The following is a 23,479-nucleotide window of genomic DNA, read 5'->3' on the forward strand; positions in this document are numbered from 1 at the left end:
GACAAAGAACAAGACAAAATTTAAATTTGATGTATATGAAGAGAATGCCGTTAATATCTTAAAAAACTGCTGACGGAGAACCCAGTATTGAATATATATAATCAGACTTACGATACAGAAGTACACACAATTGATGGTTTTGGTGCAGTTCTATTACAGAAATCGCCAGCTACACCCGGTCTATTATATGTCCAAAAAGACTACTGATGCACAGCGGAAATATAGCAGTTACGAATTAGAGATTTTGGCAGTAATAGAAGCGTTAACCAAGTTTAGAGTATACCTCTTAGGCATTCATTTTTTGGTTATATTGGACGTTGACATGCAATGACTGCATCTATCAAGAGGCGATGCAATTACTGCACCGTCAAGTGGCCCGTGTGACACCAGCAGAAGGCTGTTACGCGTGGATCCCAGGCAAAACGCAGCCCTCCTCCCGCCCAACCGACCGAGGGGCGCTGCCGCATGACGCGCGGTGCGTAGCCGAACCAAACGCGAGCATGCAAGAAAGATAGATATTAGACTAACCTTCGAGGAAAATTAGCACTAAACTTATTAAGAAATTAAGCATGCAATAAAATACAAAATACAAATACCACTACAATTACTAATTACTAGAAAGGTGTGTAAGGATTAGTAATTTAATAAGAGGAAGAGAATTAGTGGAGGATATAATATGGTAGAGGGAATTATAATCCGAGCATAAGACCCTAAACGGTTCATGCAAGGAATAATTCGATCTACAAAGTGGAAGGAACAACGGTATAAAGTTTCTAGTCAGTCTAATAGGAATCGTGAAGTTTATGCGGCTCAACAGATCAGGGCTGTCTATGTCACCCCTGATCAAGTTGTGCATAAATATCACACCAAGCATTTTTCTACGGTTAACTAAGGATGGGAGGTTTACTAATAATAGTCTACTAGAGTAAGATGGGAGTCTTACACCCGCATCCCAGTTAAGGCCCCGCAGAGCAAAGAGTAAAAAGTTTTTCTGTACTGATTCTATACGGTCCTGGTGTACTTTGTACTGAGGGCACCATACAGAGGAGCCGTATTCTAAGATCGGACGAACAAGCGAGGTATAGAGAGTCTTTGTTATATAGGGGTCGTCAAATTCCTTTGACCACCTCTTTATAAACCCAAGCACGCCCATGGCCTTATTTACCATGGTAGAAATGTGTTCGGAAAACTTTAACTTGGGATCTAACATAACACCCAGATCATCCACCAAGGTAATTCTCTCAAGAGAACCCCCAAATAGGGTGTAGGGAGCCAACAAAGGGTTAGAACGATGAAATGTCATAACTTTGCATTTCGAGGCATTAAGGTGTAACAAGTTTGCACAACACCATGACTGAAAGCTATTGAGATCGGATTGCAAGCGAGAATGAAATGAAATGTCCTTGTACTGGACACAGAGTTTAACATCATCCGCATACATAAGTACTCGAGAGTATGTTATTACTGAAGGCAAGTGATTAATAAAGAGTGTGAAGAGTAAGGGGCCTAGATGGCTGCCCTGTGGTACTCCCGAAGAAACCTTTACTGCTAAAGAGAGGGAGTTTTTGAAGAGGACTCTTTGAGACCTAGAACAAAGATAGCTAGAAATCCATCTCAGGAGGTTGGGCGGAAACCCTAAAAGGTCAAGTTTATGTGCTAAAAGGGAATGGTTTACAGAGTCGAATGCTTTACTAAAGTCGGTGTAAATAACATCCGTCTGTAAGTTACCTTGAAAGCCTTTAATAATGAAAGAGGTAAACTCTAACAAGTTCGTGGTGGTTGATCGCCGCCTTATAAATCCATGCTGAGTTGGAGATATAAGTGACTTGCAGAGATGTTGCAAGTGCGGAGTTAAAACCTTCTCAAACAATTTGGGAATAGCGGATAACTTTGCTATACCTCTATAATTTTTTGCATCAGACTTGCTACCTTTTTTATGGAGAGGAATTATAAACGATTCCTTCCAGATTGGGGGGAAGCAAGAGGAATCAATGGACAGGGTGAATAGTTTAAGCAAGGGTCCACACCGTGCCTCGGCGCAGCACCTGAGTGCACAACCTGGAATCCCGTCTGGAGCCGGTAAAACACCAGCTTAACTAGTCGAAAATCATGAAGTAAGGAAAATTAATTTAACAAGGGACTGAAAATGCCGTTCGACCTCGGTAATCCGTATGGGTACGGTTGACCAGAGTAGCGTTCCTCAGAATAGGTGGTTTGGAAAAACTGGGCAAAAAGATCGGCAATTGCCTGATCATTATTTGAGAACGTATTACAAAATGATAGCGAGGATGGGTGTGCGGACGTTCTACGCTTACTGTTTACGAAGCAGTAAAACTGTTTAGGGTCCTGAGAAAAATGTATCCTGCAACGAGATAGGTAGTTCTTATAGCATTGAGCATTAAGAACTGAAAAGTTTGACCGAGCTATTACATAACGAGAATGAGAAGTAGGAGAACCCACTTCTTGAAATTTGTTATAAAGTCTTGATTTTAAGTTTTTTAGACTGGATAACTCTTTGGTAAACCAAGGGGGTTTTCCAGATCTAATCGGACAAGAAAGCGGGACACAAGAATCAAAAAATGTGCCAAGAGCATTGTAAAAAATGTTTGTGGCTTTTGTGACATCAGTGCACAAGTACAAAGCGGACCAATCAAAATCCCTAATTAGGTTATTAAGCTTCGCAAACTCGGCTTTACGAAAGCAGCGGACACGTTCAGGTAGTCTACTCGACCGATCCAATACAGTTGGTCCTATGTCTAGCGACACCTCGAAAGTAGGGATAAACTGATAACAGACTGCAATGCTTTTGCAAAGACGCTGGAGAAACAAAACTTATGCACTAGGGTGGCGCGATGGATTTTTTTCCCGCAGGAGTACGATTATGCTGTGGAACATCGGTCAGGAACTAGAATGAAGCATGTCGATGCTCTCAGCCGCTACCCAATCATGATGATAACTGAAGACAGCATAAGCATCGCTTTAAAAGATGCACAGTCGAAAGATGAAAAGATTAAGGCTATTAAACAAATTCTGAACGACGAACAGAAGACTTACGACGATTATTTCCTGAAATCTGGTATGCTATATAGACTTGTACAGTACGAGGAACTTATGGTGGTACCCAATGACATGCAGAAACAAATTATCAGCCGTGCACATGATAGAGGTCATTTTGCAGCAAAGAAGACGAAGGATTTGATTTGTAGAGAATTCTACATACAAAATGTCGAAGAGAAGATCAAGAAATATATTGAGTGCTGTATTCCATGTATTTTGATGAACCGAAAGAGAGGCAAGCAGGAAGGGCTACTACACCCACTCCAGAAAGAAGACGTTCCATTATACACTTATCATATTGACTTTTTGGGACCTCTGGATTCGACGCACAAGGACTACAAATATATCTTTGCAGTTATAGACTCATTCACGAAGTATTGCTGGCTGTATCCCACGAAATCGACTACCGCAAATGAGGTTATTGCGAAGCTTATCAGTCAAAGCATTACATTTGGTAATCCAGCGTTTATAATCTCGGATAAGGGCTCCGCTTTCACCTCGCAAGACTTTGTTAAGTATTGTGACGACGAAGGGATTAAGCTGGTGAAGACGACGACAGGACTACCGAGAGTAAATGGTCAAGTTGAGAGACTTAATGCAATCATAATTTCAGTGCTCTCAAAACTGAGTATCGACGACCCCACGAAATGGTACAGGCATGTCAGCAAAGTTCAACAAGCTGTAAATTCAACATTTACGAGAAGCATTGATACGACACCCTTTGAAATGCTAGTTGGAGTCAAGATGCGGACAAAAGAAGACCTCCAAATACGGCAATTGATCAACAAAGAAGCAGCAACTATATGTAACGACGAACGCAGCGACCTAAGAGCAAAGGCTGTTCAGGCCAGCAATAGACAGTTTCCGCGCACTGTGCCGGCTCCGCGCGCCTCGGTCCCGGCTCGCGGTCGCGCGCTCGGAGGGGCGCTCGGATTCACAATCCACGATCCACACGGCGCTCACCGCAGCACAAAGGCAGCATAAAGCATAGAGCATAAGGCATAGAGAGTCAGTTACGTTTTCACCCCCGCTTCAACCTGTCGACATACCGCGCGAATACCCAATAACTACGTGAACAATATATATATATACACACAACGAAACCCATCGGCCTTTCCTTTCTGGGACGGCTGCTAGGAGTTTATACTGGAACATACACCTCGCCGTTGGATAATTGATCCTCGATCCGCTCCACTACAAACATTGGTCCTTCGAGCCGGATCTTCGCCTTCCCCATAAGGAGAAGCTCACCCCAGCCAGCATCGGCGGATCGCTCCAAGTGTAAGATAAGTACAACCCTTCGATTGTGCCCAACACCAGTGCAGTGATTTTGTGCGAGTTTCCCATCCCAGTCCGAGTGCCCGCGGCATATGTACATATATGCCTTTCTCGCTCTAGCTCCAAATTAAACCATACTTCGTTCTGCCAACGGTTGTGGCCTCCTATTTCTCCAAAGGTTTAATTTGATCCGAGCTAGCTCCTGCGTTCCTCCTCCGATCCAGTGCCCACATTAATATATAGCTGTCTGTAAATCATATTCCTACCGCTCCCAGCTACCAGCTGAGCTTTCGCTGCTGACAACTGCACATGCACACCAACATACATACATATGTACATATGTATGTGTAAGCAACGCAATCCAAGCGGCTGGCAACAAACAAAAAGACATATTCTTGCAATTAATTTGTTGTTCATTCCGTGCATGCTCAACGGGTTATAGTTCTTTCGTTTGTTTTAAAGAATATAGAATAACAAATCACAAATCACAACCAATCTTTATTTAACTCATTATATTGCCAATAAAAATAAAACACGACTCCATACATATCATCTTACATATGCGCACGCATTTTCAACTAACAACTCTTGCACATCTGTATATACATACATATATTGTATTGTATTGTATATAAAACGGTTACTCCGTTTTTTTTTTACCCGTTGTTTCAATCTCGTCAAAAGGGGGGGTCGTTAATCCAAGCCACGGTACCTAGCACTTACACCCATACACGCACACACATACAAGCAACAGCAGCGACGCATTCTGTTCATTTTTCCTTTCGCTTTCGCTTCTCCACCGTTTGCTTGCGTTTTTGTTGGTGGGAGAATATTTTTCGGTGCCGCGCTTGACCGTAACGGAACGCCAAGTGACGCGCTACCCTGTTTTTCAAGGGTATATTGTTTTGAACATTCGGTTTGCAACCGACTCTATATAGGGGGACCTTGTGCATCAATATCATTGCTCATCCATTAGTCGCTCTTGGTTGGACATTTTTTTTTTGTATTTGATCGTAGTATTTTATATTTATATTCCGGCCACGGTGCCCGACTTCTACTATATAAATACTCGCGATAAATTCCGCCAAGGCCACATATCCACGGTTCGTCGTTCAAAACTTCCACTTCTCCATTTCCGCTCACCTGCTTTGCGACTCTGATACGCGTTATCGCAAATCCATCAGCCAACCATGCCCACTGGTGAGAAGAAATCTCGCAAGAAGTTTAAGCGGGTGAGTTCGCTGAGTTTAACCCATCCACCCAGATCCAACGGCTCAATCGCTACGCCCACATCTTCCCGTCCGGCCCAACTGAGCGAGGTCCGACCACGTCCAGGGCTCACGCACCACATGCCTTTGAGGCCTTGTTGCTCCCCTCGGTCGTCCCTCGCATGGTTCCGAGCACTATGGCCCAATCGGCCGCCAGTTCCGCACGGTCTAAGTTTGCCTTGGCTGCAAGCAGACTGACACGCTTCGACCAGAAGCTCAGCGCTCCAGATGCTAGCACACCAACCCGCTCGCTCTCCCAAGTCCAGCGAGATCAACTCCGAAGCCTGTGGGCGAAGGTGGACGCGGAGTTCGAGGCCTGTGTGGAGGCGATAACGGAAGTAGATCCAGAGGGGGTAGCTGACGTCCAGGGGATGTACGATGACTGCTACGCGGTCTACGCGCAATGCCTTGCCGAACTGAACGATCAGCTCGAACCCCCGACTGTCCCTCACACGCCTCAACTGGCCGTTCAAGTGCCGACGTCCGGCGGTTGCCGTCTTCCTCCATGTGACACTGAAGTTTTCAGTGGGGACTATCAGCAGTGGCCCACGTTCCGAGACCTGTTCACCGCCATATATATAGAGAACCCGAGGTTGGCTCCAGTAGAAAAACTGTTCCACCTCAACAAAAAAACAAGCGGTGAGGCCCACGACATAGTGGCACAGGCTCCACTCACGAACGAAGGGTTCGCGTCCGCATGGAGCGCCCTCCGTGAGCGTTTCCAAAACAAGAGGCTGATACTCAAAGCCCAGCTGAAGATCCTTTTCAGTCTGCCCCAAATCCGCACCGAGTCAGCTGCAGCGCTAAAAGAGCTTCAGAGGGCCGTCCACAAGTGCCTTACGACACTCAACAACTCCGAGGTCTCCACAGACAGCATTTTCGCTGACGGAGTGTTAGTGTACCTCATATCCGCGAAGTTGCCGAAAACGACTTTGGAGCTTTGGGAGCAGTCCGTGACAAACAAGTCCGAAATTCCCACCTGGCACGCTATGGACAAGTTCCTGGCGGAGCGGTACCTGTCTCTCGAGGTGACCGAGGACGGCCATCCAGGCATGGAGACTCAGGCCCACTCCAGGGCGAGTCTACCCATGTCAGAGAGGTCAAAGGGCATCCCAACCCTTTCCGTTCCCAAGAGAGCCCTGTTGCAAGGCGGGTTCACTCTTTCGGAACAACTGTGGATCCGAAGCGGAGAGCGTGTGATCTTTGCTCCAAAGAGAACCATCCGATCCGGGTATGCCCTCAATTCCTTCAGATGAGACATGATGCTCGCTCCAGCTATATTAAGCAAAAGATGCTTTGATTAAACTGTTTCGCAAGAGGTCACCAGATTCGTGAATGCCAAAGCGCCCACAACTGAAACACGTGTGGAGACCGGCATCATACGCTGCTGCACCGTGGCACTCCAGTTTCCAGCCAATCCGTGCCCAATTCCGTACCACTTCCGACTCCTGCCGAAGCTCAGCCTAGCGTTCAGAACTATTTCGCCTCCGGCAAGAGGGCGGTACTCCTAGGCACGGCTATTATTAATATTTGCCACTTGGGGACAAATTTTCGCGCCCGCGCTCTAATCGACCCGGGCTCCGAGGCGACGTTCATTACGGAACGTCTCTTCCAGATCATTAAGTTGCCATTCCGACTCGCCCAGGCACAGGTCTCGGGCCTCAATCAGACAATATCCGCTCAGTCCAAGAAACTCTTCCATTTTTCCATCCGTTCCCCGACTAAGCCGGGCTTACTATTGGACGCCACAGCCTATGTCCTGCCGGAACTATCAGGCAGCCTTCCCTCCCATCCGATCCCGCAACACTCGTTGCGAGACTTGCCGAACCTGCCATGGGCAGACCCGACATTTTACGAAAGCTCACAAATAGATGTCCTGATTGGTGCCGACATCCTTCCATCCATCCTCTTGAGCGGCTCACAGACGAACATCTGTGGATCTCTCCTCGAACAGGAAACCATTTTCGGGTGGGTTCTTACAGGCCCAGTGCCAAACACGGTACAAGGCCGGGTCGCATCCTTCTCCACGCAAATTTCCACCGAGCTAGAGACTCCGTTGGACAAACTCCTCACAAAGTTTTGGGAGGTGGAGGACATTCCTACTAAAATAGAAAGCGAGTCGGATTCGTACTGCGAAAGCAATTTCCTCCGAACTACGTCAAGAACGCCAAGCGGGAAATACGTCGTCACGTTACCGTGTTGCAACCCAGATCATCTCGGATCAGATCTGGGGTATTCAAGGGCAGCCGCGCTGGCCCAGTTCCTAAGAAACGAAAATCTCTTGAAAAGAAACGGTCCCCTACAAGAGCAGTACGACACCGTAATCCAAGAATACCTAGAGCTTGAACATATGACAGAAGTTCCTCCGACTCATGGGTCCTCAACCTACTACCTTCCGCACCACGCTGTCTTCAAGCCTGAGAGCACTACCACGAAGGTCCGCGTGGTATTTAACGCATCCAGCCCGTCGACCAACGGTGTGAGTTTGAATGATCTTCTGCACGCCGGCCCGGTCCTCCAATCTGACTTGACCCTCCAGATCCTGAAGTGGCGTTATTTCCGGTACGTTTTCAGCGCGGACATCACCAAGATGTATCGCCAAATTTGGGTTGACCCGAAACACACCCCTTTCCAGCGAATATTATTTCGAAACAAGGAGGGACTCGCCCGCGACTATGAACTTAAGACCGTAACCTTCGGAGTCAATTGCGCTCCTTTTCTTGCCATCCGAGTGTTGCAACAGCTAGCAAGCGACGTCCAGTCCAGATTTCCGAAAGCAAGTCGCATTATCCGATCATTCATGTATGTCGACGATGTCCTAGCCGGAGCGGATTCTACCGATGAGGCTCGACTAACGATCCGCGAGTTGCAGGCCGCACTTAGCTCTGCAGGTTTTCCGCTGCGGAAGTGGACTTCAAACCACAAAGCTATTCTGGCAGGAATTCCGAGTGCTCATCGTCTCCACACAGATTTTCTGGAGATGGAGGAAGAGAGCACGGCTAAGACTCTCGGGATTCGCTGGAAAGCGACTTCAGACGAGTTTTTTTTTGTCCCTCCCGAGTTAGCGCCTGAGTCGTCATACACCAAGCGAGCAGTTCTGTCCCAGATCGCAAGGCTGTTCGACCCCGCGGGGTGGTTGGCCCCATTCATTGTTCGGTCCAAGATCTTCATGCAAGAAATCTGGTTGCAGGACCTGGGATGGGACGATGAGCTTCCAAGCGAGATGCGCCAGCGCTGGCAAAGTTTCCTGCGGAGCTACTCCGCTCTCGACCAAATCCATATTCCAAGATGGGTCGGCTCCCGGCCAGCGGTAAAAGTCGAACATCATGGGTTCTGCGATGCATCCGAGAGGGCTTACGGTGCCGCCATCTACGTCCGCATTGAGGTTGACCGTTTGGTCGAGGTGCAGCTTCTCACAGCGAAAACGCGAGTCGCACCCGTGAAAACCGTGTCGCTCCCCCGGTTAGAGCTTTGCGGGGCAGTGCTTTTGTCCGAAATGGCGGCGGCTATCCTGCTGAATATGCCAACAGCAAGTACGAGCTGCTATTGCTGGACCGATTCCACCATAGTCCTCGCCTGGCTGGCAAAGCCCGCGTGTCACTGGACCACGTTCGTGGCCAACCGAGTGACTAGGATATCTCAAGCGACCGATATTGAGAAGTGGTGTCACGTTCCATCCGAACAGAACCCCGCGGACTTAGCCAGCAGAGGCGTGCCGTTACAGGAGTTGGTGGATAACCAACTCTGGTGGCACGGACCAACTTGGCTGCAGAAGGGCCGAGATCAATGGCCGGCACCAGTTAATAACTCCCCCGTTATGACCTTAGAGCAGCGAACTGTAAAAGCCCATTTCGCACTCAACCCAGCCGAAGACTTCCTCGAACGATTCTCCAATCTGGAGAGAGCTCTACGAGTCCGTGCATATATCCTGCGCTTCACCAAGCGCTGCCGGAAGTTAGCCACCGCGCAAAAGGGCCATCTTACGAGCGGCGAAATTACCGAAGCTGAAAAAACTCTTATCCTAGAGACGCAGCGTAGAGAATACCCCGAGGAGTATCGCTGCCTAAGCGGTAAGCGGCCAACGCCAAGGTCAAGTTCTATCCTGAACATGAACCCTTTCCTAGACCGCCATGGGTTGATCAGAGCATGCGGCCGTGTCGCAGGCTCTGAAGTGCTAAGATACGACGAACGACATCCAATCATTCTCCTATATAATTGTCGATTGTCTCGCCTTCTCGCGCAATTTACACACCGGATAACTCTTCATGGCGGCAGCCAATTGATGGTGCGCCTCATTCGATCAAAGTATTGGATTCCAAAGGTTCAAAGGCTTATGAAGGGGGTTGTGAACTCCTGCAAGGTCTGCGTTATTCACAAAAGAAGGTTGCAAACCCAAATGATGGGAGATCTCCCAACCGAGCGGTCGTCCTTTTCCAGACCGTTTACGCATACAGGGATTGATTACGCGGGTCCTTTCGAAATACGGAACTATACAGGGAGAGCATGTCTGATCACGAAGGGGTATGTGTGCGTATTCGTGTGTTTTTCCACAAAGGCGATACATTTAGAACCCACGTCAGACCTCACCACCGAAAAATTTCTCGCCGCCTTCGCTCGTTTCGTCGCAAGGCGCGGATGTCCACAGCGTATCCATTCAGATAATGGAAAAACTTTCGTTGGTGCAGCAACCCTGCTTTCCAGTGACTTCCTTGACGCGTTTAAGGACTCGGTGACTGATGCGTATAGCCATCAGCGGGTTTCGTGGCGCTTCATCCCACCAGGAGCTCCACATATGGGAGGCCTATGGGAAGCCGGAGTGAAGAGTTTCAAACCTCTCTTCTACAAGGCCACGTCCACTCGGAGGTATACGTTTGAAGAGCTTTCTACGCTGCTCGCGAAGATTGAAGCGTGCCTCAATTCCAGGCCGCTCTCACCGATGTCCGATGATCCGACGGAGCTGCTAGCCCTCACTCCCGGGCACTTCCTTATTGGGGGGCCCTTAATGAGTACGGCCGAGCCCGAAATAAAGGGGAACCTTAATTCGATCATCAATCGGTGGCAGCATTTGAAGGCCCTCAACCAACAGTTCTGTCAAAGGTGGAAGGAGGAATACCTCAAGGAGCTCCACAAGCGGACTAAGTGGCAGACGCCGACGCCAAATCTGCAGGTTGGCGATATGGTAGTCATCAAGGAGGATAACCTGCCGTCCAACGAATGGCGGCTCGGAAGGATAACTTCCGTGTATCCCGGTGCCGACGACAGGGTCCGTGTGGTGGATATCCTTACTGCCCGCGGTACCCTCAAAAGACCGATTGTCAAGGTCGTTCTCCTGCCAGTAGAACCCCGTAGTTCCAACCAACAATAACGTACTAATACTTCTTCGACTTCTCTATTCCATCCTAGTTCCATCCTCATCCAGACATGGCCCCACGGATCCGCGCCAGCCGCACCACGGAGAGCCGGCGTGATCGAGGGATCAACTCGTACCGTTGCCGGGTCTGCCGAGGAATTCATCCGCTACGGACCTGTCACCATTTCCTTCGCCTGAGCCCTGAGAAGAGACTCCGAGCTGTCCTCATTAACAAATATTGCGGGAACTGCCTGGCCCACCAACACTCCGGCCAGGATTGTCGCAGTGGCGGGCTGTGCCGGGTGTGTGGCAAAAACCACCACACTCTACTCCACATACCCTCGTCTCGTCGTCCAGTCCGCTCGGCCTCAGGAGCATCGTCGCCATCTACAGCGCCCCACGTCAAACGCCGACCTCGGCGTCCAGCCCGCTCAGCCTCGGCTGCATCGTCGCCATCCACGTCGGCCCACGCCGACCGCCGCCCGCGTCTCCCCGTGAGCCGCCCCGTGGCAGGGCCCCCGGCACCATCCGTCGACTCACTTCTACAACATCGAAGCCTCATCATACTCCCGACGGCGCTGGTGGTCTTGGATACGGGTTCCAAAAACTTCGAGACGGCGGCGCTCATCTACCCATGCACGCCGGTGAGCTGTATTGACGACTCCTTGGCCAGCGCCTTCAAGTTGCCCACCACTTGTGTGGGGACGAGAAAGTGTGTACGGCGGTGATCCGCGCCAAAATGGGCGACTTCCAGTTGGAGACGATGCTCAAGGTCGAGCCCCGTGTGCGCATCCGCACGCCTATCCGACAGCTGAGCGATTCCGTGCGGGCGCGTTTCGGTGACCTGAGGCTTGCCGATGAACAATTCCATCGACCGGCGACAATCTCGCTCATCTTGGGAGCAGATGTCTACCCGAAGGTGATCCAGCCCGGGTTCCTTGCGCGTGAGGACGGCCTGCCGGTGGCCCAGAGCACCGTTTTTGGATGGATCGTGTCGGGGGCGTGCACCCAGCCATAGGCCACCCCATTATACTTTGCAATCCTGCAAGGGGGGGGGAGGATGTTCAGGCCAGCAATAGACAGTTTCCGCGCGAATACCCAATAACTACGTGAACAATACATATATATACACACAACGAAACCCATCGGCCTTTCCTTTCTGTGACGGCTGCTTGGAGTTTATATTGGAACATACACCTCGCCGTTGGATAATTGATCCTCGATCCGCTCCACTACAAACAAAGGCAAAGGCTCAAATTGTGAAGCTTCAGAACGAAAATAAGAAGACGTATAATCTACGACGAAAACCTGCAAGACGATATAATATTGGTGACTTGGTTGCCATCAAACGTACACAGTTTGGTAGTGGCCTGAAATTAAAAGCAAAGTTTTTGGGACCCTACCAAGTTGTTGGAGTCAAACATAACAATGCGTATGATGTTCAGAAAGTCGGAAACTGCGATGGCCCAAAGAATACCTCATCGTGCGCGGAGTACATGAAGCCATGGTCCATTGGCAATGACGACGACGACGACGACGCATTCGGGTCGAATGCTTAATCAGAATGGCCGAATGTGGGTTGGTGTACCACACAAAATACCAAATGAAGATAAGATCCCTAGACGACGAGCAACGATGATCCCATCACTAAAAAGAACGACGAACAACGATTATGCCATCAGGAAGAAGAAGACGAGCAAGGAAGAGACAAGCAGAGAAATAAAACGACGGCGGTACCGAAAAGACGCAAAAACGACGACGGCCGCAGAGAAGAAGAATAAAACTACGCAGAATAAAGAATACATTTATCCTAAATTTATCAAACATTAAATAGAAATTAATTATTAAACCTAAAGTAAATAAAAACCCCACATTTTGGGCGCTCCTCCGGGAATGAATTAAAAGTGGTTACTATTGAAGAAGAAACGAAAATATAAATTTTTTTCCCCCACAATGCCGTATTTAAACGATTTAATATGTGAAAATCTACGCTCGAGCAAGAAAGAGTGCATAGCGGCACTGCATAAATTCGTGTTCGAGGCCGAGGGAGACAGAATCAACCGAAAAAGATTACGCGAATTTTCTGGCTTCCTCTACGACGAAAATGATGAGAGGTACAAAGCAAAGAAGGAATACGCAGTAAATAATATAACACATAGTGATCTTGTGGCTATATGCAATGTGTTGGGAATCAGTTATACTAGTGAGGACCTTTTCTTGCATGTGTTTTGCAATTTGCGTTCGATGACCCTGCTAGCGCATGATGAAACAAGCAACGACGAAACTGAGGATGAAGAGGATGATGATGAAAAAGAAAAGGATAGCAACAATTCGTTTGAGACGGCAGACCATGCCAACATAGAAAACATTGCAGGGAAAAACGAAGACACAGAACAAAGAAGACACGCTACAACATACAAACAAATAGTGGAGAGAGATATGACGACAGCATTCAAAGTTTCGACGGCACTAATACTATTCCAGTCGAAGTGTGGATAACAGAATACGAGGAACAGGCGACACTAATGAAATGGAATGATTTCCAAAGGTTTTTGTTCGCCAAAAAAGCTCTAAAAGGAATCGCGAAATTGTTTGTATTGAGTGAAAGAGGTTTGAATTCATGGAATTCCCTCAAGCAGGCATTATTGTCAGAATTTAAGTCGAATGTAACCAGCAAGAAAATTCATGAGCAACTCGCGCAAACGAAACGAGGCAACAATGAGTGTGTATTCGAATATTTCTACAAAATGAAAGACATTGCATCACGAGGAAGTATTGCAGACGACACGTTTATCCAATATTTGATTGACGGCATAGATGGAAAAGGTGTGAATAAGACAATTTTGTACGGCGCAACAAATATAAATCAGTTTAAAGAAAAATTAAAGTGCTATAAAACAATTATGGAAAAAGAAAATCAAATGGAAAAAGAGAAGTCGAAGCGAAATGAAATCAATATAAAAGAAACCGACAAAAAAAGTCAAAGCATGAACAAAGATGATAAGAAAGAAGTGAAAAGTTATAATTGCGGTGGTAAAGGTCACTTATCGAGTAACTGTCAAAATAAAGATAAAGGTCGAAAGTGTTTCAAATGCAATCAATTCGGGCATATTTCTAAAGATTGTAAAATTGAAAAGTTTGGTGCAACGTCAGTAAATACGCGTAGATTGCAGCCAAAACCCGATATCACACACAAAGAAGTCGCATTTGAAAATAAAAAGTGTATCGCGCTTTTTGATACGGGCAGCAAGTTCAACGTTATGCGGGAAGACTTTTATCGCGAGTTTGGCAAGCCGAAGTTGGAAAGCTGTACAATTGTTCTTATTGGATTTGACGATTGTGACTCTGATAGGATAAAACCAGTTGGACATTTTAAACACGCTGTTGTAATTGACGATGGTGAATTCTTGTTAGATTTTTATGTAGTACCAACCAGACTTATCGACGTGAAGCTAATTATTGGAGAAGAACTGTGTTTACTGGCGGAAATCGTTTTTAATAGAAACGGACTTCAAGTGCGCAATATGTCGAGCGGGGACGAACTAAATATAATGAAAATTTGTGCGGAAATTGACAATGACGTGATTGACATTAATGAAGCAGCAAGTGAATCTGCCAAAAAAGAAGTACGCGAACTTATAGACAATTATGTGCCAAACAAATCTAAAACAACAAATGTAGAGATGTGTATCGTATTAAAAGATGAGTCTCCTATATTTTCGCGTCCGCGCAGAATGGCGTTTACGGAAACGCGTATCGTCGATGAACAGATTGAAGAGTGGCTTAAAAATGACATTATCGAAGAATCTACATCGGAGTTTACAAGTCCAATAGTCCTTGTTAAAAAGCGAGACGGTTCGGCAAGGGTTTGTGTTGATTACAGGAGGATCAATAAGGTAACTGTCAAAGACCGATTTCCTTTGCCGCTTATTGAAGATCAACTAGACTGATTGCAAGAGGCCAAGATATTCAGCACGATTGATCTTAAGAATGCGTTTTTTCATGTGCCGGTTTCTGAATCTAGTCGGAAGTACACGTCGTTTGTAACTCAGCGAGGCCAATATCAATTTTTGAGAGTCCCGTTTGGATTTTCAAATTCACTAGGAGTTTTTCAGCGGCACGTCAATGCGATATTTCGACATCTGTCCAGCAAAGGTATTGCTTTACCCTACGTTGATGACGTGATTATTCCAGCACAGACAGAACAAGAAGCTATGAAGAATCTAAAGGAAGTTATCGAAACATGCAAAGATTTTGGCCTAGAATTGAACATAAAACGAGGGGGAACGTTGTGAGTTGCTGCGGACACCGCAACTCTACAGTTATACCCGATACTAAGTCAGTATGGCTCTCCTCCGGCAGATGGCGCTAATATTAAGCGACACGACAAAGAGTGTGTGCGAGAGAGACAAAAAATCAGTCTGAGCGTGACGTCGGGCGCTGCGTAGCCAGTGAAAATTGGTTTGTTCCTTTTGGCTATAAAAATGACCTGATCTGATCCAAATTCAGCAACCGGATAGATATGGTCATTCTCTATGATTCTGCGTTTTTAGTTTTCTCGAATGTGCAATATTGTGGATGGCACAGATTTTCGTTCTTTGTGGGGGCGGATGGGGGTGGGGCGAAATTTTGAGATATACGTTTTATAGTGACATCTTAAAGGAGTGTGTGTACCAAATTTGGTTACTCTAGCCTTAATAGTCTCTGAGATTTGTGGTTGCCCCAGATTTTCGTCCTTTGCGGGGGCGGAAGGGGGTGTGGAGAAATTTGGACACGAAACGGTCAAGGTCCGATATCACAGGAGTGTGGATATCAAATTTGGTTGCTCTAGCTCTTATGGGTTCTTAGATCCTTGAACTCATATTTTGCAATTGGCAAAACCGACCATGAAACCTGTGTGTTAGAGTGAGACAGAGCGAGAAAGAGTGAAATTGTTTTCGTGATTCTGGCTATAATAATTATACGATCTGGTTCAGATTTTGCACTCTGTAAGATATAGTCATCTTCTACGATTCTGCGTTTTTAGTTTTCTCGTATCGTCAAAATTGTGGATGCCACAGATTTTCGACTTTTGTGGGGGCGGAAGTGGGCGGGGCAAAGTCTTGAAATATTTTTGGAGCAGTGACATATCACAGAAGTCTGGATCCAAAACATCGTTGCTCTAGCTCTTATAGTCTTTGAGCATTAGGCGCTGAAGGGGACGGACAGACGGACAGACGGACGGACAGACATGGCTCAATCGACTCGGCTATTGATGCTGATCAAGAATATATATACTTTATGGGGTCGGAAACGATTCCTTCTGGACGTTACACACATCTACTTTCACCACAAATCTAATATACCCCAATACTCATTTTGAGTATCGGGTATAAAAATGCCACTTTCTGAAGACCCGTATTCAATTTCTTGGTCATATAATTGAAAACAGTAAGATTTATCCTTCAACAGAAAAAATAGATGCCGTATCAAAGTTTAAAATGCCACAATCACTCAAACAAGTAGAGAGTTTCTTGGGACTGACTGGGTATTTTAGAAAGTTTATCCCGAATTATGCAGGCATTGCTAGACCTTTAACGGAGTTGACAAAGAACAAGACAAAATTTAAATTTGATGTATATGAAGAGAATGCCGTTAATATCTTAAAAAACTGCTGACGGAGAACCCAGTATTGAATATATATAATCAGACTTACGATACAGAAGTACACACAGATTCATCAATTGATGGTTTTGGTGCAGTTCTATTACAGAAATCGCCAGCTACACCCGGTCTATTATATGTCCAAAAAGACTACTGATGCACAGCGGAAATATAGCAGTTACGAATTAGAGATTTTGGCAGTAATAGAAGCGTTAACCAAGTTTAGAGTATACCTCTTAGGCATTCATTTTTTTGTTATATTGGACGTTGACATGCAATGACTGCATCTATCAAGAGGCGATGCAATTACTGCACCGTCAAGTGGCCCGTGTGACACCAGCAGAAGGCTGTTACGCGCGGATCCCAGGCAAAACGCAGCCTTCCTTCCGCCCAACCGACCGAGGGACGCTGCCGCATGACGCGCGGTGCGTAGCCGAACCAAACGCGAGCATGCAAGAAAGATAGATATTAGACTAACCTTCGAGGAAAATTAGCACTAAACTTATTAAGAAATTAAGCATGCAATAAAATACAAAATACAAATACCACTACAATTACTAATTACTAGAAAGGTGTGTAAGGATTAGTAATTTAATAAGAGGAAGAGAATTAGTGGAGGATATAATATGGTAGAGGGAATTATAATCCGAGCATAAGACCCTATTCATGCAAGGAATTCGATCTACAAAGTGGAAGGAACAACGGTATAAAGTTTCTAGTCAGTCTAATAGGAATCGTGAAGTTTATGCGGCTCAACAGATCAGGGCTGTCTATGTCACCCCTGATCAAGTTGTGCATAAATATCACACCAAGCATTTTTCTACGGTTAACTAAGGATGGGAGGTTTACTAATAATAGTCTACTAGAGTAAGATGGGAGTCTTACACCCGCATCCCAGTTAAGGCCCCGCAGAGCAAAGAGTAAAAAGTTTTTCTGTACTGATTCTATACGGTCCTGGTGTACTTTGTACTAAGGGCACCATACACAGGAGCCGTATTCTAAGATCGGACGAACAAGCGAGGTATAGAGAGTCTTTGTTAGAGAGACCACCTCTTTATAAACCCAAGCACGCCCATGGCCTTATTTACCATGGTAGAAATGTGTTCGGAAAACTTTAACTTGGGATCTAACATAACACCCAGATCATCCACCAGGGTAATTCTCTCAAGAGAACCCCCAAATAGGGTGTAGGGAGCTAACAAAGGGTTAGAACGATGAAATGTCATAACTTTGCATTTCGAGGCATTAAGGTGTAACAAGTTTGCACAACACCATGACTGAAAGCTATTGAGATCGGATTGCAAGCGAGAATGAAATGAAATGTCCTTGTACTGGACACAGAGTTTAACATCATCCGCATACATAAGTACTCGAGAGTATGTTATTACTGAAGGCAAGTCATTAATAAAGAGTGTAATCGGAATCATCATTCATCTTTGCATCACTCTCAGCCGCATCAGCCACCCCAATCATCAGCAGGACAATCTTCAACTACTGAACCGGTACTCCAACCAGCGCAACCCTCCTGGCAAACGGCTCATCAAGCTGCTTCATACTCTCATATGGAGATCGCAGCAGATGATCAAATTTTGTTGGCAACAGCTATGGTTTTGGTAAAGGATGCCACAGGTGAATACAAACTCGGTAGAGCGTTGCTTGATTCATGTTCTCAGGTTAATTTTGTAACCGAAACCTTTGCACAAAAGCTTCGCCTTCGTCGTGAAAAACACCACATTGGAATTCGCAGTATAGGAGACTCCCTTACTAGTTTGAAGGCTCGTACGACTACCTCTATTAAGTCACGTACTTCCGGCTATCAGCTCACTCTCCAGTTTGGAATCACATCCCATATTGCCTACCAGCCAGATAATGAGATCGACATATCGAATTGGAACCTACCAGCTAACAATCCATTGGCTGACGAATCGTTCTATAGGACTAAACGTATTGATTTGTTACTGGGGACCGAAGCCTTCTATGGAGCTCTAGCTGTTGGCCAGATTCGCATTGGTCCAAATCTTCCCACTTTGCAGAAGACTCTTTTTGGTTGGGTTGTTGCTGGGAGGTACCAGCGGCAATATAACAGACAGCCACCATTGTGCTTGGCGACTTTGCAGCAATTCCACCATTTGCAGCAATTATGGAAAGTGGACTCAAATGTCGATCCAAGCGCTAGAATGCTCCCAAATCATCGTCGCTGTGAGGACCATTTCAGGGACACAACCCATCAGGATGCCAGTGGGCGGATTGTCGTTCGCTTGCCATTTCAAGAAGATCCAAGTTGTCTTGGAAGTTCCTTCGATACAGCTCGAACTCGATTTTTTGCCATTGAGAGACGTCTCGCTCGTCTACCGGAAATTCGCTCGCAGTATATCTCGTTCATGCAGGAATATGAAATTCTCGGCCATATGTCCCTCGTACTGAATCTTAACTTGGAAGAACCGCATTATTATATACCCCACCATTTCGTTCTGAAACCAAGCAGTACCTCGACGAAGCTCAGAGTTGTCTTTGACGCCTCTTGCCGTACAACATCTCAAAGGTCACTTAACGATCTACTTTTAGTCGGCCCTACCATTCAGGATGAGTTGTACTTGCAATTGCTGCGGTTCCGCATGCATAGGTTCGGCATCACAGCCGACGTCACAAAAATGTACAGGCAGGTACTTGTGAGTGAGAAGGATAGAAAATTCCAGTACATTTTGTTGCGAGCATCTCCAAATACGGATCTTCAAACCTACCAACTCAATACAGTGACATATGGGACTGCGTCTGCCCCATTTCTCGCAACTCGTAGTTTGCATTAAAACTGCTGCTGTTAAAACTGCATTTTATGTTGATGACCTTTTGTGTGGGGCTGATGATATAGACTCTTCAAACTAAAAACTGAAATCACATCAACTCTTGCTCGTGGTCAGTTTCCATTATGCAAGTGGCATTCAAATCATCCAGGCGTGATTGAAGACGAATCTACCAACGAAATAAACATTTCAGAAAACTCAGTCAGCAGCACACTCGGCGTAACTTGGCATCAACGAAGGGATGCATTTAGTTTCACATTTAATCCAAAGGAAGTCTATCCCACTACCACAAAACGAACAATTTTGTCTACTGCGTCGTCGCTATTCGATCCAATCGGTCTGCTATCACCGTTAGTCATTGTCTCTAAGATCATTCTTCAGGAGTTGTGGCTTTTGAAACTCGACTGGGACGAGTCTGTCCCCCAGAATTTAAGCCACGCTTGAAGCAAGTGTTTGGAATCGCTGAATTCACTGTCGTCACTAGCGGTACCTCGTTTTTGTTTGCAGCCTGATACTAGGAGCATTCAAATACATGGATTTTGCGACGCATCGATTCGGGCATACGGCTGCTGTGTTTATGTGCGCACGGAGAATTCGCTTGGACAGGTCACAGTGAAATTGTTCACTTCTAAGTCTAGAGTAGCACCAGTGAAGAAACAGTCTCTTCCGAAGCTTGAACTATGCGGCGCACATCTACTTTCTCAGTTTTATAACAAATATTCATATTCAGTAATTACACTATCACATCTTATTTTTGGAGCGACTCACAGCTCGTATTGCATTGGCTGCAACAACACTCAGTCACCTTATCGACTTTTGTTGGAAATCGAGTGTCCGATATTCAGGATTTAACGTCTGATGGAAAATGGCGCTATGTGCCAACACATCAAAACCCTGCTGATATTCTGTCGCGAGGCTGTAACGTGAGCGAGTTGATTAAGTCTCCATGGTTTTCGGGTCCTACGTTTCTAGTCGAAGATTTACTAAACTGGCCCGCCACTGGTGGAAAACTTGATATTGACATGGACGTGGTTAACTCGGAGAATCGGAAAAGTTTGTTTGCTGCCGTACACGAGACAAATAATATCCTCAACATCGTCGATAATATTAGCTCGTACACTCACAGTCTGCGTCTCATTGCTTGGATGATTAGGTTCATAAGGAGATGTCGGAAGCAATCGACGTTTACCACAACCTCACCGACGCCAGATGAACTTCGTTTTGCATCACATTGCCTTATTTGGAACATTCAACAAACTCATTTTGTAGAGGACATCCGTTTACTTCAGAAGCAAAAACCATTAAAAAGCAGCTTAAAGTTTCTTACTCCCTTTTTAGAAGTCGTGAACGGATTCGAACTTATCAAGGTTGGTGGACGTTTGGAATACTAAGACCTACAAGACGGTCAAAAACATCCGTTGCTGCTGCCTAGTCAGTCCTAATTTGTATGGAACTATATTCGCCATTTGCATCTTCGGAACTATCACGCTGGACATTAAGCCCTAGTCGCTCTCATTCGTTTGGAGTATTGGATCGTTAACGCCAGAGACTTGGCACGTAGAATTGTTCGCTCCTGTGTACACTGCGTTCGCTACAGACCGAAGCTGCTACAACAACTCATGGGCTCATTACCGACTACGCGACTCGCTCCTGCTCGACCCTTTGAACGCTGTGGAGTTGACTTTTGTGGACCCATCAACACATATCTACGCATTCGAGGAAAGGGACCTACAAAAGCATACATAGCCGTGTTCGTTTGCCTTCTCACCAAGGCCGTTCACATCGAAGTAGTCTCTGATTTGTCAACAAAGGCGTTCTTAAACGCATTGAAACGGATGGGAGGTCGTCGTAAGCTGCCGACAGACATCTTCTGCGATAATGCCACTAACTTTGTAGGGGCATCGAATCAACTGCAGGAACTAAAAAAGTTTATGTTTTTAAAGCAGACCCAAGATGAAATCTATAAATTTTGCGCATCTGACTTTATTAATTTCCATTTTATTCCCCCCAGGGCACCTTATTTCGGAGGCCTTTGGGAAGCGGCAGTCAAGAGTGCAAAGGGGCTGTTAAATCGTACGCTGGCCAACACCAGGTTCACCTTTGAAGAGTTGAGCACTGTCGTCGTCGAGATAGAATCGATCCTCAACTCGCGCCCGCTATCGCCGCTTTCGTCAGACCCAAATGACTATAGCACTCTCACGGCTGGTCATCTCTTGGTTGGCGAATCATTGCGATCACTACCTGAAAGGTCCCTCGAGAATATCAAGCTGTCAAGTTCAACGAATTGCGATCGCGCACGAAGTGGACAGCACCCTCAACGAACCTCACCGAGGGCACGTTGGTCATCATCCATGAGGACAACCTGCCACCGCTACGCTGGAAACTAGGCCGAGTGCAGTCTACTGTGCTTGGGAAGGATGGACTTGTACGAGTGGTGCACCTCCGCACTGCAAATGGAACATGTTGCAGGCCAATACACAAGTTGGCAATTCTTCCGGTGGTTTGAAAGCAGTCCTTTCAACGGGGCCGGGATGTTCGGTGAAACTCCTTTAAGGAACAAGTATTCAAATGACCCTCGTAAAATAGAGAGCCTACGCTCACTTTTTGTATTTACTCTCACCATAATTGTACTAAATTCACCACTGTATTCTCTCTCTTATGCCCAGTACTCAAGCAGTAAGATTTGTAATAAATAGTTATTCCCTAATACTCAACTGGATCGATCGACTTTTCCCTTTCTTGTATAGACTTTGATTCGTTTGCAGAAAAAACTAACACACCCCCATCCGTGAATTAACATTAATGCGGAAAACACTCCGTGTACAAACATTTTGGTGCCCAACGTGGGGCATGTGTGTTATGTTAATTCTTCTGTGAACAATTAAACTAATCGCAATCTACAAAGGCAACAATTACAACATTCGCTCGTCTCGCAGCTGCAATCGAAAGTTCCGAAAACCGTATCAGAATTGTTCGTCTAGATCGCGGGATCGTTGTCTTCGCCTTGATCTCGCCGTTCTCGCTTAATTTTATCATTCGATTGTCACCCACAACGCATTCAACGGCGCTTGCATTCTCGGTTCGTTCGCTTTGCAGCTACCTGCTTTGGTCCATCGATCAACGCATTCTTTCTATTGGAATTCCACTGCTTCACTTTCGTTTTGCTTTCGTTGCCGCTGCTGGAACTTTTGCTTTTGCTTTCACCGTTGGATTTGTGCTCTAGCTGCTGCTGCTTGCTGCGATTTTTGTTGTTGTTATTTTTGGAAGCTCTAGTTCTGTGTCAGCGTTATTACACTACACAACAAAATGACGACGCTCGAAGACTTAAAACGCCAACGGAGCAATATAAAACGAAATATAACTCGGATCAAATCTGTGGTAGATGCTAAATCGGAAACCCCGATATGCAATGATGAGCTTCGCTATCGGTTGAACATCTTAGAAACGTATTTCAAGAATGTTTTAAATGTCCAAGCTAATATTGAAGACCTTAGTCCGAATGATGAAGGACGGGCAGATTTGGAGGATACATACATAGCAATCAAGCTAGCCATAAAGGAAAAAATGGGAGGAGATCTGAACGCCAGCATTGTTGCGCCGGACTGCCACCCACCGCCAGTGAAGTCATCGTTACCAAGGTTGTCGCTACCCACTTTCGACGGAACATATGCAAACTATAAGAATTTCATTCACTCGTTCGAGCAAATTGTTGTGCGTCTTGATTGTCTAATATAGAAAAGTTTAATTATTTGCTGACCTGCCTCACGGGGCCGGCATTAGATACAATTCAGGCATTCCAGGTTACAAGCGAAAACTATCCGAAGGCCCTAGCAAAACTCAAAAGCCGTTTTGATAATCCTACTCTTATATTTTTAGAAGCTATTGAGGCATTGTTTGCACTACAACCTGTGGAAAGGTCAAACAGTCAGCAGCTTCACAGCCTAGTGGATAAGGCATCCGCTATATTAAGCTCGCTAGAGTCCATCGGCAAACCTGAGAACATTGTTCACGCTATGGTTATATATATTATAATGGAAAAGTGTGATCAGCAAACTCGGAACAAGTGGAAGGAATCGCAGGAC

The 23,479-nt window shown here is 46.0% G+C and overlaps 3 protein-coding genes across 4 annotated transcripts; all 3 read left to right on the top strand.

Moving 5' to 3' along the window:
* The first annotated feature begins 3,984 nt into the window (after positions 1-3,984).
* Positions 3,985-11,681, top strand: LOC117184672 (uncharacterized). The gene is made up of 2 exons (XM_033383269.1): positions 3,985-4,338; positions 11,007-11,681. The coding sequence occupies exon 2, from the start codon at positions 11,025-11,027 to the stop codon at positions 11,679-11,681; it is 657 nt and encodes a 218-aa protein (XP_033239160.1). The 5' UTR covers positions 3,985-4,338; positions 11,007-11,024.
* Positions 5,647-6,859, top strand: LOC117184671 (uncharacterized). Its single transcript, XM_033383268.1, has one exon. It carries the CDS (start codon positions 5,726-5,728, stop codon positions 6,857-6,859), a length of 1,134 nt encoding a protein of 377 aa, XP_033239159.1. The 5' UTR covers positions 5,647-5,725.
* A 6,340-nt stretch (positions 11,682-18,021) lies between the features above and the next one.
* LOC117184889 (uncharacterized) lies at positions 18,022-22,116 on the top strand. 2 transcript variants are annotated; one of them, XR_004470354.1, is made up of 2 exons: positions 18,022-21,289; positions 21,409-22,116. XR_004470354.1 is itself a non-coding variant. In XM_033383990.1 (2 exons), exons 1-2 carry the CDS (start codon positions 21,276-21,278, stop codon positions 21,782-21,784), a joined length of 390 nt encoding a protein of 129 aa, XP_033239881.1. In that variant the 5' UTR covers positions 20,125-21,275; the 3' UTR covers positions 21,785-22,116. The 2 variants fall into 2 exon arrangements, 1 of the variants encoding a protein (XP_033239881.1); XM_033383990.1 differs by having other exon boundaries at positions 20,125-21,289.
* The last annotated feature ends 1,363 nt before the right edge of the window (positions 22,117-23,479 follow it).

Source organism: Drosophila pseudoobscura, chromosome X (genome assembly GCF_009870125.1).
Source record: "Drosophila pseudoobscura strain MV-25-SWS-2005 chromosome X, UCI_Dpse_MV25, whole genome shotgun sequence".
In the NCBI taxonomy this organism is placed as follows: Eukaryota; Metazoa; Arthropoda; class Insecta; order Diptera; family Drosophilidae; genus Drosophila; species Drosophila pseudoobscura.

Bases quoted from the DNA above. Each gene is read 5' to 3' on its own strand.
- LOC117184672 (XM_033383269.1), top strand. From the start codon at position 11,025: ATGGCCCCACGGATCCGCGCCAGCCGCACCACGGAGAGCCGGCGTGAT.
- LOC117184671 (XM_033383268.1), top strand. From the start codon at position 5,726: ATGGTTCCGAGCACTATGGCCCAATCGGCCGCCAGTTCCGCACGGTCT.